The sequence below is a fragment of the Sturnira hondurensis genome, unplaced genomic scaffold (assembly GCF_014824575.4).
Source record: "Sturnira hondurensis isolate 20B ecotype Veracruz unplaced genomic scaffold, ASM1482457v3 Scaffold0010128, whole genome shotgun sequence".
Lineage (NCBI taxonomy): Eukaryota > Metazoa > Chordata > Mammalia > Chiroptera > Phyllostomidae > Sturnira > Sturnira hondurensis.
In genome coordinates, this window is record NW_028082759.1 from 18,185,862 (window position 1) to 18,202,931 (window position 17,070).

The 17,070-nt window shown below is 42.5% G+C and overlaps 1 protein-coding gene across 4 annotated transcripts in view; it reads left to right on the forward strand.

The window, feature by feature from the left end:
* ELF2 (E74 like ETS transcription factor 2) overlaps positions 1-17,070 on the forward strand; it is an 87,847-nt gene that overhangs the window by 49,369 nt on the left and 21,408 nt on the right. For 2 of the 4 annotated variants that reach the window (XM_037058505.1, XM_037058506.1), the window contains exon 1: positions 15,006-15,159. The exons of the other annotated variants lie outside the window; for them this stretch is intronic. In XM_037058505.1, the coding sequence (XP_036914400.1) occupies positions 15,102-15,159 (58 nt within the window). In that variant the 5' untranslated portion in view covers positions 15,006-15,101. Of the gene's footprint in view, positions 1-15,005; positions 15,160-17,070 lie in introns of those variants that run through there. 4 annotated transcript variants of the gene reach the window in all.

Consider the following 17,070-nt stretch of genomic DNA (forward strand, 5'->3'; position numbering starts at 1 on the left):
TCAGCAGCAACATAATGTACGTGGAATATTTTTGATCTGAGGTTGGTCGAATCTGCAGGTGCAGAACCCTTGGATACAGAAGGGTGCCTGTACTCCTTTTTTTCTTAAAGATTTTATTTATTTATTTATTTAGAGTGACAGGACAGGTGGGAGAAAGAGAGGGAAAGAAACACTGATGTGTGAAAGAAACACAATTGGCTGTCTGTCCCACTCTCCACTTGGGGACCTGGCCAGTAAACCAGGCATCTAGCCTGACCAGGAATTGAACCGGCAACCTTTTGGTCCACAGGCCTGTGCTCAACCCACTAAGCCACACCAGCCAGGGTTGTACTTCTTGTTTAGGTTTTTGGCAAGACTTTTAGGGAAACTGGAACCGTTTTTTTTCCTATAGTACCTGTTTTCCATCTGCTACTTAATTCTCAGAAAATGAAGATTTGGAGTGTCTTAGAAGGAGGTAATTCTTTTGAAGAGGAAACCAAGGATTTGCGGCAAGAGGGCAAAGAAGGCAAAGGTGCTGATTTCTTTTTGAGACATTGGCTTTTTGTAATAAACTGGAACATCCTTTTTTTCTCTAAAGACATTGGTCCTCAGCATCTTTTTGAGTTCAGGACATTAAGCTTTGGCCATTTGGTTTGGAGAAAACAAGGTGGGCAGAATTAATTTGTTTTTAATTCCATTGTACAATTGCATGCCTATTTCGGAGGCCCCTCAGACGTGCCAGTTGTCTATTCAAGACGGCAGAACACCAGTCCGTCTGTCTGGGCTTCCTCTGCAGGCCTGTGCTCTGGGAAGAGAGACCCCACCAAAAAAAGGAAGAACTTTTGGTAAACCTCATCCTCGGGAGTAAAAGTAAAGGGCACAAGTCAGGGCATTCAGTTCACCATCTCCAGAAGGAACCATAGATTAGGGACCACCACTGTAAAAGCATGTAACCCTCTGTTTAATTTTGTTACATTCTGTTTTTCAACAGGAATTAGTAGCAAGTGCTTAAATCTCCATACAATTGTGTTTGGAGTCTGCAAGAAATAGGGAGGCCAGTGAGACTAGTTCATTCTGCAGTTAGTCTTTGGGGAAACACACTGCTAAAAGATAGAACAGCTGAAAGAATAAGAAAGCAGGCTGCCTTCTGGTGCAGACAAAGAGGGGAGAAATGCCAGGAACCGCCCTTACTTTGAGATCCTTTGTGGGGTTATTTGAGACTGCCTGGCAGTGGATAGCACTTCCTGTGTGGGGGTGGCTAGAATAAGGAATTAAATATGGCCCTTGCTGTAAAGGAGCTGGCTCTCAATTAGGGGAAATGCATCAGAAAACAACTCTTTATAACCTAAGGTTTAATAAAACCAGCGGGGGAGTGAGGAGGAGAGAGCTATTAGCTGTTGTGATGGGAAGTTCATATTTTAGCTGAGCCAGAGAGGATAAATGAAATTTTGTTTGGGAGGTGTTAAGAAAACAAATTTAATGACACCTGTTCAAGCTTAGTAAGGGAAACTTTACTCGGGGTGGGGGTAGAGAGACCACAGCAAGGGAATTTTGTATTAGGGGAGAGAGAACAGGTTCAACACTGACTACAGTGGGCGAGAGGGTTTGTAGCCGAGGAGGAGCCGGGCGGGGTCTGTGGGCGGGACATTAAGAGGGGACCTCAGGAGTAGCGCCTTTCTGGCTCACTCGACCTAACAAGTTTCTTGCTGAAGACAGGCCAGGGTCATCAGACTTCGTTTTAACTCTTGTCCCTTTTTCTTACCGTTTCAGGCAATCCATTCTTCACATAGTAGCCAAAGTGACTTAAAATAGATATTTGTAAATTCAATCATGGTACTCTTTTTTTTCCCTTAAAAATTTTCCGTGGGTTCTACCAGTAATTACACTTAGGATATATTCGGGATATTTCAAGACATTGAATAATTTGGCCCGTACCTAGCTAGAAACGACAACAGTAACATCAACAGCACTCCTGACATGTAAAATTTCTTTACTCTGTTGCCAGAAGTAGTTTTAGGGCTTTACATATTAACACATTTAATATTCTCAACAACCCTAGGCTGAAGAACTTTTCCAAGGCTTTTAAAAAAATTTCTAAAAACTTTTGTCATCAGTTTCAGTGGTAAAACAGGGGTTTAAACTCAGATAGTGCGTAGAGCCCCGGAACCTCAGCTCTCAAGTACTATGATGGTTTTTATCGCACCACCCCACTGCCCACCCCCAGAACACACACACACTGTTAACTTTTCACCTTTTCGTTCATCCACACCTCACAGGGCTCTCACCTATGTGGATTTTTTTTTCCTTTCTTGGAACATACTGCTTTCCATTTTTCCACTTCTAACTCCTGGTCACCCTTTAGATCTTAGTCTGAATGTCACGTTCTCCGAGAGGCTTAGCTGAGACTGTCCGATCTCAGGACTGTTCTGTTATTTTTGTCATAGCGCACCCCCTCCTTTTGGGGCAGGGATTGGCACCTATAACTTGTGATACAATAAGCTCCCATGCTGAGGTAGTAAATCCAGATTTTTCACATTGTGTGGAATATGGCACTCTTGTGAGTTGAATAAAATGACGCTAGTGGCTCTTGGGCGAAGGTGGAAGTGTGTGCGTGGAGGGGGTTCCAGGATCCCGACTCAGGCCTCAGATTGAGGCTGGGATCCGGCTGTGGTTTGGTGCCACCTGGTGGTGGATGCGCGCTCTCCAGCGACTGCTCTCTGGGGTAGAGGGGAAGATGGGAGGCAATCAGTTGCCAGGTCACTCGCGAATCCATGTATTCACGAAGTTTTACTCTGTTGTATTTATATTTGTGTTTGTTTGTCTAATGTTTCCACACCCTGTTTCACACGGCCAGAGACCGCACACACCGCGTTCACTGGTGTTGCTCAGAGCCAGCTGCCAAGGAGGGAGGTTCTCAGCCAAGAGTTTGTTGAATGAGGGACTGAGTGAATGAGAAGACATCATGAGTCAGAGCAGTAGGCCAGGAATTTTGTGTTTTACTTGGAGACTGGCAAATAATGGAACTTAACTTGAAGTTAGGCTTTGTAGAGACGTATGGTTGAGAGACAGAAATGGAGAAAGATAGAGTGCCGCCAGGTTGTGGCGGCCCTTGAATAAAACAGGAACCGTGTGAAACATGATCTGGAGAAGAGGAGAAGTGAAAAGGACATTTATTTTAAGCAACTAGAGCATACTGAAATAATAGAAATAGAAGATACAGCTTCCAAAATACGAAGTGGGGGTGGTAGGTTAGAGAATACAGTAAACTTGACTAATCTAACAGGGGGCAACAAAAGGGGGAAAAATCCTGGAATTACAAATCACAAATCAAGATAGTAGAAATAAGTCCCAAACACCAGAAATTATACTAAAATCACGTACTGTGGTCTTAACATGGGTCTGTGCTGTTTTTAACACACACACACAAAACAAATGTGTTAGCTGTACATATATAAGTATGGAGTCCTATCGGATGCTTTTATGGCCTTCTTTGATAAGTCATGTTTTTTCTTCTTTTTAAAAAAGATTTTATTCATTTATTTTTAGAGAGGGGGGACGGAGGAAGAAAGAGAGGGAGAGAAACATCAATGTGTGTGGTTGCCTCTCATGTGGCCCCCACTGGGGACCTGGCCTGCAACCCAGGTGTGTGCCCTGACTGGGAATTGAGTCCGCGACTCTTTGGTTCACAGGTTGGTGGTCAGTCCACTGAGCTACACCAGCCAGGGCTGACTTTTCTTCTTCTTTAATGTCATTTAATTGACAGATTCTCAGACATCGACCTCTCCTTGTGTTTGGGAATACATGTTGTTCATTGTTTTCCTTGGGTTTGTTTTAAAATAAGGGCCTTTCTTAAGTGATAAGGAACTATAATTTTCTTTTGTATCATTTTTATCTGGCTTTGGGATGAAGATTACTCTAGGCTCCTAAATAATCCAGGTTGCTTCTATTTATTATTGTCTTCTATTTTCTGCAATGATTTTTATAAGGTAAAAATTAATTTCACAATTTGTAGGAATTTCCCTGAAGAGACATTTAAGGGATTTTATTTTGTGGAAAGAAGGTTGTGGACAACATTTTGATTTCTTTCCTACTTACTATTCTACTCAGTATTTTAAATACAATTTCTTTATACAGTTCATTTAGATTTTAACTTTATTAGATTATAATTTTTGTAATACTGATTTAACATTTTTTACATCATACCTATCGTTATTACACTTTTTTGTTCTATATTACATTTGCACCTTCTCTTGATAACCAAGGTTTCATTAATCTTTTCAAACCATCTTTTGTTTTTTAGAATATGTTTTTAAAAATATATTTCTCTTTCATTTTGCTAGTTCTTCATTATTTTCTTCCTTCTTATTTCTTTGTATTTGTTCTGTTAATTTTTCCCTGTTTATGAATTGAATGTGCTTTGCTTGTTTATTTTTTAAACTTTTAATTTCCTGACCTCTAGTATTATTTTAGCTAGGTCACACATAGTTTGGCATGTTGTAGTTTTTGTAATTAATTTCTAAATATCTTAAAATTACTTTATGATTTCCTTTTTACACCAAAGACTACTTAACATACATTGTAAGGGAAAACATATATTAATTAGACTATATCAACATCTAAAATTTTTACAGGACAAAGGATACCATAGACCAACCAAAATAAAAGCCAGACAGCAGGCTGGCAGAAGAGATTTGCCACATATATCCGAATTATTATCGAGAATATGTTAACATTCTTGAGATCAGTAAGACAAAAGGTGTCATAGAAAAATGACAAAGGCTAAGAATAAGCATTTCATAGGGGAAATGCTAATAGCCAGTAAGTGTATGGAAAAAATATCTATTATCAGTACTTATTAAGTATATGCAAATTAATACAACAGGGTAAAATTTCTTGTCACACAACAGATGGCAACATTTTAAAAAGTCTGATCATAATTTTTATTGGCAAGAATGTGAGAAAACGGGAGCTCTCACACGTCACTGGTGGGGTTTTAGACTTGCATCTCTACTTTGGAGAGAGTAACATAAAATTAAAAATGCAATTATTTTCTGAACTAAGAATTCCATTTGTAGGTAGGTAGGTACTGTGGAGAGACTCCAGCATACAGTGTTAAAAAACCTAGATAAGATTTTTTTGCAGCATTGTTTATAAAAGTGCAAAATGGAAGCAACTTTATTTTCCTACCAGCAGATAATTTGATGAATCAAATGGATGAATTCCTGTACTGAAATGCTTTGTAGCATCTAAAAAGCATAGCTGTATTTACTTATACCAACATGGATAGAATATAGATCTTGAATGAAAAAAGTACATTATAGAATGACATATGTAGTATAATGTCACTTATATACCCAAAGCATGCAAAATAATGCTACATATCATTCCAGGATACACACACACACACACACACACACAAATACATATGTGCACAAAAGCATAAAACTGTAAAATATAAACTGAAAGAATACATACAAAACTCATGTTAGTGGTTTCTTTGGTAGACGGAATGGTGAATAGGACTGGAGGCAGTAGTCCAAGACGCTGTCTTCACCTTTAATATATTATTTCTTAGGGGGGAAAACCCACCTTCATCCCATAAATGACAAAATAGTTGGTCCTGTGTAGGAAGAAGTTGACTGTTACACTATTTTTGTAACTTCATGCACATTTTAAATCCCTCTAAAAAATTATATGAGATGAGTTCCTAAACTAGAAACACAAATGACTCATTTCCAGCCTGGGATGATGGTGATGGGCCATCGATAGAGGAAACAAAGGAGATTTGCAGGTAAAAGGCCTTTCAATGTCAGTGGATTTTCCCAATAAAGATGCTTACCACAAATTTGAAATTAGAACCTAGAGCTAAAAAAGTAGAGTCAAGCTGGTGTAACTCAGTGGATTGAGAGCTGGCCTGTAAACCAAAGGGTCTTTGCTTCCATTCCCAGTCAGGGCTCATGCCTGGGTTGTGGGCCAGGTCCCCAGTAGGGGACACGCAAGAGTGTTGCGTGGAACATTGGAACAATGGAAATACCATACATTGATATTTCTCTCCCTCTCTCTCCTTCCATTTCCCTCTAAAGATAAATAAAAACTTAAAAAAAAAGAAGTATGTATTAGCTCTTGTAAAGTTTCACAGGAATTGAAAAAAAATTCCAGATACTAAACATTCTCTGATGATGAGAAATAACCTAAGCCCTTGAATACAAGTTTTCATTTAGGACATGTTTGGACATATTAAATGTTAGGACATTTAAAATGTTAAGTGTTATTTAAAATAGAGAGATCATGAACTATTTTAACTCAGTTTTCAGGGTGTCGTGCACATGCGCATAAGGGTGCTTAGTAAATGGTATTTGAAAACAGTCGATTGTCTACCATCCATTAGAAAAGACTACCTACAATAATCGGTGGACAGTCTTCTAGGAGTGGCTGCTAAGGACCGGAAGCTGTGTCTTCTGCCCAGGATAAACCATTAAGCGAAGAATCCAGGTCAAGGAGAGTCTGCCCGGGGATAACTTAAGTAAAATGCAGCAAACATGAACCTAAGCCAAATTGTCAGTCTCCAACTTGGTACATACTGGATCCTCCTTCATCATAGTGTTTTCATGGTCCATAAAAGCATATGTCAACATAACTTAGGATAAAATAACTTCCGGGAGTTGTGGACGTCTTCGAGAGTCTTAAAATTGCCATGGCCCCTTTCAGAATAATGTACTTTTTGCCAACAAAATTTTATGTTTTTCTACCCCCTATTAAAAATCCATGTCTTGCCCTGGCAAGTGGCTCAGTTGGTTGGAGCATCGTCCCCTACACCAAAAAGGTTGTGGGTTCGATTCCCACATATAACTAGGGCACATACCTAAGTCGTGGGTTCGATCCCCGGTCAGGGAGCATGTGGGAGGCACCTGATCCATATTCTCTCTCATATCAATGTTTCTCTCTTTCTCTCTCCCCTTTTCTTCCTCTCTCTCTAAAGTCAATAAATATATTCTACAGTGAGGACTAAAAAAAAAATCCATGTCTTGTGAAGGCATTATTTACACGTAAATAATTTAATTTCCTGAGTAGTAGTCTAAATTGTAGCATATACTCTTTGAGCAAATTTCTGTATCATACTGTCTCGAAGAATTTCACCCTTTCCGTGTGAATTGAGAAAGCTGCTTTTAAAAAATATGAAATGAGATGTCAGAACTTTTTTTAAAATAAAAAAAGATTTTATTTACTTTTAGACAGAAGGGAAGGAAGCGAGAAAGACAGAGGGAGAGAAACATCAGTGTGGTTGCCTCTCACACGCCCCCTACTGGGGACCTGGCCTGCAACCCAGGCATGTGCCGATCTGGGAATCGAACCAGAGACCCATTGGTTCACAGGCTGGTGCTCAATCCACACCAGCCATGGCTAGAAAGCTTTTTTTTTTGCCATGTTATTTAGTGCTACCAGGAGTAGTAGTAGGTGCCAACAACAGAAACTTGCTCAAAGGAAGTTCTGGGTAATTATTTGTTGAATAAATGAATGAATATGTGACTATGAGTTCAAACATCTTCATTTTAATAATATTTTATAAACCTGACCATTAAATACAATAGTAGTATACAAACTGCAAGTAGAGAATTAAACAGTAGTATAAGAATAGGAAAAGCGGACTTCCGCCAAGATGGAGGCATAGGTGGAAACACTGTGCCTTCTCCCACAACCAAGTTTGAATACAACAAAGGTTTGGAGAAACAAAGACACAACCAAAGGACAGAAAATTGAATTATACGGAAGTCCGACTACATCTAACCGTTCAACGGGGACGGTAAGAGGGGCGGAGCCAGCAGCAAGCAGGGTCGGGCAGGACACGGCCCCCGACCCAGGCGCGCAGGCAGACGGGAACCAGTTGGGGTGCGGGGCAGACCGAGGGCGCATATTCTCGCACAGAGAGACAGACCACGCAGGCCCCAGGGGGCGAGGGCTGACGGCGGTGGCACACTTGCGAGCAGTGGGACGAAACGCGTGGGCCCGGTGACGGCAGCAACTGCGGCACTGGTGAGGGCCGTGTAGGCAGACAGGACGCCATAGTCCCTCTTTGACCCCGCCCCCACATACAGCGTCACAATCCAGCGACTTAGTTGCCCTGTTCTAGTGAACATTTTAGGGCTCCGATCCTGCTATGGAACAGGCACGAACAACCCGAAAGATGGCGCAAGAAGAACTCAAAGTCCCAGAGCCAATAACTCTAAGCGACCGAGAAATTGCCAGCCTCTCAGAAGCACAATTCAAGACACTATTTATCAGGATGCTCACAGAACTGGTAGATTATAGTCACAAATTAGAGGAACATAGTCACAAATTAGAGGAACATATGAAGGCTAAACTAATTGAAATGAAGGGAGATGCACAGGAAACCAATAGTGATGGAAAGGAAACTGGGACTCAAATCAATGGAATGGACCAGAAGGAAGAACAAAACATCCCACCAGAAAGGAATGAAGAAATGAGAATTCAAAAAAATGAGGAGAGGCTTAGGAACCTCCAGGACATCTTTAAACGTTCCAACATCCGGATTATAGGGGTACCAGAAGGGGGAAAGAAACAGCCACGAGTGGAAAACGTATTTGAACAAATAATAAAGGAGAACTTCCCCAGTCTGGCAAAGGAAATAGACTTCCAGGAAATCCAGGAAGCTCAGAGAGTGCCAAAGAAGTTGGACCCAAGAAGGAACACACCAAGGCACATCATAATTACATTAGCCAAGACCAAAATGAAGGAGAGAATCCTAGAAGCAGCAAGGGATAAGGGGACAGTCACCTACAAAGGAGTACCCATCAGACTGTCAGCGGATTTCTCAAAAGAGACCTTACAGGCAAGAAGGGGCTGGAAAGAAGTATTCCAAGTCATGAAATCCAAAGACCTACAGCCAAGATTGCTTTATCCAGCAAAACTTTCATTTAGAATGGAAGGACAGATAAAGTGCTTCTCAGATAAGGTCAAGTTCAAGGAGTTCATCATCACCAAGCCCTTATTATATGAAATGCTAAAGGGACTTATATAAGAAAAAGAAGATGAAAAATATGAACAGTGAAAGGACAGCAAACACACAGTTATTAACAACCACACCTAAAACAAAAGCAAACCAAGAGGACAGCTAGATCAGGAGTGGAACCATAGAAATGAAGAACACATGGAGGGTTAGAAACAGGGGGGTGGGAGGGGGAGAAGGGGGGAGAAGGCACAGAAAATAGCATAGATGGTAGGTAGAAAATAGATAGGGGGGAGGGCGAGAATAGTGGGGGAAATATAGAATCCAAAGAACTTGAGACACGTGGTTATAAACTAAGGGGGGGAGAATGGTGGGGGAGGGAGGGTGCAGGTGGAGGGGAATGAAGGGGGGGAATAGAACAACTGTAATGGTATAATCAATAAAATATATTTAAAAAAAAGAATAGGAAAACATTCATTTTTTTCTCTTTGTAAGTCTGTAGTCTGTATTCCTATATTTATTGCTAATCTTCCAATGTTGGTGAGCCAAGCTTTACCTAAATTACTTGATTCCAGTGTGTTGTCCTTGACAGACATATTTTTCTTAGAGCTTAGTTTTCTTGACCCTTTTTCCTCCTCAGCATGCCCCATACACCACAGCCCAGCTTTGGATTTCACCCTTGGGTTGGTTTTATCAGAAAAGCTTAGGCCGTTTGGCCTCCTCTGATCGTTCTCTCACCATTCACTGCTCAAAATTTTTTTCCACTTAAAGAAATTTCTTAGAAAGATTCTTAACCATTGCTTTAGCTTTTGACATTAAAAAAGCAAAACAACCATTTTGCAATTCGTAAATATAATAGTAAAATCGATTTTTCATCCATTTTATAACCTCTAAGTTTATAGATGAAGATTGCTTTGCAGAATTTTTGTCTTTGAAGTCACACATACTATGTGACTTTGGTTGAATTATTTCACTTCTTGGGGTCTCAGTTTTCTAATATGTAAAATGAGGGCATTGGGCTAAATCAGTGATTCTCAAATAATTCTACGATTGGTAGTTAAAGAGCTGTTAGCATTACTAGAATAGGATATTGGCATCCTTCTTTCAAATTATAGAAAGATAACATTAATGGATAGAATATCTTTTCCATTTGATTCCTACCTATAGTTTATTTTTTACTTTTCAAATGGCATTTTTTCCCTTTATTGATTTTTTAAAATCCTCACCTGGGGGCATTTTTTCATTGCTTTTAGAGAGAGGGGAAGAGCGGAGACAGAGAGAAACATCGATTGGTTGCCTCCCATATGCACCCTAACAAGGGCTTGAACCTGCAATCTAGGTGTGTGCCCCTGACTGTAAATCAAACCTGCAAACTTTTGGGGTACAGATGATGCTCCAACCAACTCAGCCACACCAACCAGGGCCTACCTATAATTTTTTAAAACTTTATAGCTTGTTTCAACCTTTGTTTGTACCAGTATCTGATAGAACACATAATTCTGTATGGTTTTTTTTTTAAGATTTTATTTATTTATTTATCTTTAGAGGGGAAGGAGAGAGGGAGAGAAACATCAATGTATGGTTGCCTTTTGTGCGTCCCCTGCTGGGAGTTGGCCTGCAGGGAACTGGACTACAACCCAGGCATGTGCCCTGACTGGGAATCGAACCGCGATCCTCTGGTTCATCTGTATGGTTTTTTTTTTTTAAGTAAAAAATATATCTCATTCATGGTTGTTAGGAAAAGAGATCATGAAATTCAGGTTCCCTATTTTTTGAAAACCTCTTGGTGATCTTGTCTCTAGGCTCCTGTAACTGTAACTGTAACTTTCCAACTAACATTTTATGATTCTGTGTACTAGATAAAAGGAAAATGCAAATGAAATCACCAGGGCAAGCTAAAGATAAAAAAAAGACATTGAAAATCTAGATGGTATTAGCAACACTTGTAATCTCCCAAGAATGTTTTCCACCTTGGTTAGTACAGGACCATACAATCATCTGAATAGCCAAGGATATCTAATTATTTTTAGTTTCATTAGACTTTAATGATGATGACTATATTATGAAGACTTGTTTTCAAAATAGAGAGACTGGAGGATGAAGGAGTAGATGCCCAGACTGTAAAGAATTAAGAGATGGAGAGTACTCCTCAGGACTCAGTAGTTGAAAATTAGAGGTCATTTAGTAGCTTTACTCTGTTCTTTCTTTATCTAAGCTGGGAAATGTCACTAGTTGGGAGTTTAAACTGCTCCTTCCTCCTGTGTTATTTCTCTTTTGCTGATTAACAAATTACCCCAAATTTAGCGGCTTAAAACAACCACCATTTATTATAGTTTTTGAGGTTGAGGTTTGGGGAGTAGCTTACCTGCATGGTTCCAGCTCTGGGAGCAGGTGGGGGGGGGCGGGTCTTTCAAAGAGCTGCAGGCATCTGACACCCTGATTAGGGCTGGAGGTCCCACCTCCCGGACAGCTCTGTCACAGGACTGTTGGTAGGATGCCACTGTCCCTTGACTGAATGGGCTTCTCCACTGAGTTACTGGAGTGTCCTCATACCGTGGCAGTGGGCCTCCTTCCAGAGAGTGACTTGACTGCAGAGATGGTGCAGAGAGTTTCTGAAGTCACACCGCACCAACTGAGCTTTCTGCTATGAGTTGGTGGTGAGCCATCAAGTCTGGCCTACACTCAAAGGGAGAAGGGGAATTAGGCTCCACCACCTCTTGAAGGGAGGAATATAAAAAGAATTTTCAGACAAGAAGATCCTTGACAGATAAACAGGCCTTGTTACCTTGGCGGTTGGGGAGTGTTTGAGGGTAAGAGTCAGGTGCTTGGGTTCGAATCCTGACCCTGCCTTCCATTAATTCAGACCTCAGTCAGGGAACCTTAGATTCTTCATCTGCAAAATGAGCACAAGAGTATCTATCTCATAGTAAGGTAAAAAGGAATCAGTGAGAGCCCTGGCTGGTGTAGCTCAGTGGATTGAGCGTGGACCTGCGAAACTGCGGTTCGATTCCCAGTCAGGGACATGCCTGGGTTGCAGGCCAGTTCCTGGCAGGAGACACACCAGAGGCAACCATACATTGATATTTCTCTCCCTCTCTCCTTCCCTTCCCCTCTGAAAATAAATAAAAATTTAAAAAATCTAAAAAAAAAGGAATCAGTGAGAAAAGTGAAGAGAAATAAGAGTTAGCTATTTTTTACTTTTTTTCCCTGCTAGGACACAGCAGTAACATTGATATAGGCCATGTCCTTTTGTGGTGTTATTAGCAGAATATGAATTTGCTCTCTAGTGTCTACCATGTTAACCTACCTTTTCTTACTCAATTTTTAAAAAAGGTTTTATTTATTTATCTTTAGAGGGGAAAGGAAGGAGAGAGGGAGAGAAATATCAATGTATGGTCGCCTCTCCTGTGTCCCCTGCTGGGAACTGGCCTGCAACCCAGGCATGTGCCCTGACTGGGAATCGAACTGTGATCCTTTGATTTGCAGGCCCACCCTCAATCCACTGAGCTACACCAGCCAGGGCTCTTACTCAATTTTTTATTCTGGTTATTAATATCCACTGAATCTTAAAGACTTGAGACATGCACATGTATGTATGCATGTATGTATGTGGTATGTGCACACATACATACATATTATATCTATGAGTACATTTATATGTACTACATGGTTTGAGTCACATTGTATGGAAAATATATATTAAACCCTGCCATTTACATATTTAATATTTTGCTATGCTGTTAAATTCTGCAAATATGTTTAATAGAACAGTCCACTGACTGTCTTATTTCCTTGGGCTAGCTCCTGGAAATGAAATTCCCAGATCAGAATATATGAACCACTTTCCCACTTTGATATGTAATGTCACATTGCTTTCCTGAACATTTGTATCAATTTTTGTTTGTAGCAGCAGCCTGTCTTTACTTGCTATTCCTAGTATTACTGGTTTCTAAAAAGTATTGGTGGTTTTTGAAAGCTTAGTTAGAATAGCAAGGCAGAATTCCATTTACAATAATAGAACAGCAGAATTGTAGTAAAGCCCAGAAAATTGTGTTTTTACAAGAGCATTAAATATGTAGGAATCAGTTTTTCTTCATTAGTTTCTGTCATTAACAAACACATGCATATATATATATATATATATATATAGTATATGTATGAATAGAATAACTGAAGTATTATGGAGTAATAGATGTAGCTTCTATTTTCTTGGTATTTAAAATATAAGGTTGACATGGATACCCATAATTAAGATGTGCAGCAAGTAAACACACACATGCACGCATACTATTCACTTAAGATACAGATCAGGAAGCAAATAGTAAAGTAAAAGCTAGGTATCGGGCTTCATACCGATTCCCATTCTGAGAAGAGTGCTCCTTCTTGAGCCAAGCTTATGTATCACACGCAGGAAAAAATAAACCTTTAGCTTCCATTACTCTTTTCCCTTCTAAATGTAGTACATGAAAGCTTGATTGATAGGAGTGGAAATTCAGATTTGCTATAATTTCAATTATCTGCCTAAAGCCAGCAATTACCGTTTTGTCTTCCTTATCACCCGGAACCTGGCTGTCTAGGATGCTGCCTATCAGAGGATAATCCTTATTTTAAATGGACTAGAAATAAAAAACACAAGCTACCAGTCATGTAGTTCCTTTTGTCCAATGGGTGGCAAGGTCACCTGTGCAAGAAAGAGATCCTTGTTTGGTTTAAGGGGAGTCGTACTTTGCAAATGGCCTGTGGGTTCTTTTTGGGAGGATGGGGATCATGCTGTAGGGCCCAGGGAAAAGAAAAGAGAGAGTGAGAGCACAGACGAGCATTTAGAAGAAATGGAAAAAAAAAACCTGAAGTTGCACTAACATTTGGGCAAATATTTGTAAAATGATGGTGCATTAATATTACCACTGGAATTTTTTTTCTCTAGATTATCAGCACAGTTCATTCACTTCAGATCATAGCAATTAAACCTTATTCTAAATTTGTAAGTGCCAAAAATTTTTTGTGTGTATTCGGCATTTATGGAGCACTTACTGTGTAGGACACACTGCTATGTAAATTTTGTGTAGCAACAACTTTAGGACAAATTTTGTTTCAAACATTTTTTATTATGAAATTCTTAAACTGGGGAAGCATTTTTTGTTTTAATGAAGCCTCATTTTAGTCATTTTGTTGGTTTGAGTTCCCGTGTTAACAAATTTATAGTCACCGAATGACAATTTATATCCTCCCTCTTCTGCTGTATTTTAATATGAAGTTTACTTGTAAAAATGTTTCTATGAAAAGCAGTTTTAAAAGTAGGTGATAAGTGAATACGTTTGTTACCAAATGAACCCAGTAGAAATGACAGGGTGCTTGAATTTCGACTAGCAGATTGGGGAAGGATAACCAGTCTCCCAGAGGTCGGCATGTTCTGCTGTTTACTAATAAATGTCTGTTTAGTGTCTCTGTGACGGAGGAAAAGGGACGCAGTCGGTCTCTCAAAGTACTGGAAGCGCCTTACTTCCCAAGCACAGTGTTTAGGGCAATTTGTGGGTATGACTTTTTGGGGGTGGGTACCCCTGTTTCACAGGGCAGCCCTTTCAGGTGAGTGGGTTTGCAAAAGCTGGGAAACGGTCAAAACAAGTTAAACAGCCACCTTTATTTACACCGCGGGACTAGGTATTAGCTGTCTTCCAGGAAGAAAACCGGACTCATGGCTCTTTTCCAGCCTGGGGACAATTACAGACGCTGCCTCCGCAGAGCGTGAAATGCGCCTCTTCCTGCCCGGGGGCCCCGTGCGGGCCGCGGCTCTCGGGGCCACTTCCAGCCTCAGGTGTCCCCCGGCCGCGGGCCGCGCCGCCCTCGCTCGGGCGGGCGTCCGGGACTTCCTGTCTGGGCGCGGGGCGGAAGGATCGCGTTGCCAGCCGAGGCGGCCGCCGCCGCCGCCGCCGCCCCTGCCGTTAGGTGGTGGGGTTTCTCAGCCCGGCGGCGGGAGGCGGGCCGGCCTCGGCTTCCTGTCGGAGGACGCGCAAGGATCTGGGCGTCTGAGAGTGTGCGAGTGCGTGAGTGTGTGGCGGCCGCACGGCGTGTCTTCGGCTGTGGGTTCCGCCTCCTCCCCTGCCGCCGCTGCTCACGGTGTAAGTCAATGTGAAGCAGCAGCTCCAGCCCCGGGATAAACATGGCGACGTCTCTGCATGAGGGGCCCACGAACCAGCTGGATCTGCTCATCCGGGCCGGTAAGGACAGGGGAACTTTTCTCCCGTGCACCCGTGCAGCAGGAGAGGGGTGCCCAGAAGGCGGGGTGACTCCCCCGTGGCGGTCAGCGCCGCGGGTACAGTGTGCACCTCAGCCACTGGGGCGGCCGGGGGAAAGGGGGGTAGTGAATGAAGTAATGGAGGCGACGAATCAGGAAGTGATCACCTTGGAGAGTAACCTGCCTCGAGTCCGGCGCCGTCGCTTCGGGGTGGGTCCGGCGGGCGCCGGCGGCAGCTGTCGGGCAGAGCGCCGGCGGCGGGTGCCGGGGAGCCGAGCCGCAGTTAAGTTGGGGACTCGGGGGCGGACGAGTTGTGCGCTTCGCCGCAGTTGCCGAGGAACCAGGAAGTGAGTGAGGCTGTTGTCTGTGGGCTGCGCCTGCCACGCTGTCTGGCCGGGGAGGCCGCTGCTGCCCGCGGTCGGGGGCGGAGGGCTCCCCGGCGGACGCTCGCCGCCCCCGCCCCGTTCTTCTCGAGCTCGGTCCCCAGACCCACTACTTCCGCATGGACGAGGCAGCCCGGGCCTGGGCCGGTAGACCGCTACCCGCCCCCCCCAAAAGGCTGTGACCCTCCCTCGCATCCCCACCTTGTGTAATCTCAGGAGTAACGGTTCTGGGAAGGGTCACTTAATGCGGAGTGGCCCGCGGTGCCGTTTCTTTTGGCGGCCCTTCCTTTCCTCATTTCCTGGGTGGCTGTAAAGAAGTAGGTTTATGCCCCTTCCCTCGTGGGTTTTTTTTTTTTTTTTACGGGGGAAGAATAGGAAGGACACGGAATATCTTGTGTACTCCTGACCTGGAGCGTTGGGATGTCAGAGAAGAAGGTTTATTTTGGTAAACACTGAGTGAATGTGAAGGAGTGGGGCGGCGGGAGGGAGTCTTGGCCCCAGGGAAGTCTCAGCGCGGAATTGCCCCCTTTTCCCCTCCCCCCCAAACCTCCCACCATAGCGGAAGCGCCTCGGAGAGGACAGAACGACCGGGATTGACAGGTCTCTGGTTCCAATCTGCTCGCTGAAACGTTCCAAATGAGAACGTTGATTTCTGGGGGCGGGACTCCGGGTGCGCGCTGGGCCAATGAAGATTGGGCGGGAGTGAGGCTGACAATGTACGCATGGAATTGGAGGGAAGAGGAGTGTAAACACGGAAGTGGCCGCGGGGGTGGGGGATGTGCAGCGCCACTGCTGCAGCGGAAGGGCACGGACTTAAGTTAAATAGAAAAAGCAGCTTTGCTTAATAGACAGCGCGGCCGGGGTCCGGAATCGATGCAGCAGTGCTTGCATCCTATTTACTTACTGGAATAATAAACATACATGTTCCTTTCCCCTGCTCTGTTTCATACCGCCAACGATGGGAATTGGAAAATGGGAAACATCTACCGAAGAGTAATGCTGTAAAAGGTCTTGCCCTCTGTTTTCCATCCATTGTTTTTAGGTAGAGAACGTGAAATTAAGTTTGGTTGGTGAAACTCTTTGATTCTTTTTCGATGGGGGGGGAATCATGAACACATGTGTCTCTAAATTTAACAGAACTTCAAGTTGAAATAAACTGTAGAATACTATAACCATGTGTATTATGTAACATAATGAGTGACCAACCTTTATTCTATAAAATGTAATACTAAACGTTTCAAAGCTCTCAGAGAACAGTCAGTTAATGAGTAGTGATTGAAACACATTTGACAGTTATTTTTTTGATCAAAGGAAGAACTTAAGTATTAGTGAAAAAGTCAGAGTATGAGGAGAACTTGTTTTTTTGTGTGTATGCTCAGCCCACTAATAACACAATATGAATTAAGGGTATTTTTGGCTTTATATGATTGATTGGGTCAGTGATATTTGTGGGAGTGATAAACATTACATTTCAAGAAATATTTCCAGTGATTTTGAACCTACCAAAAGAA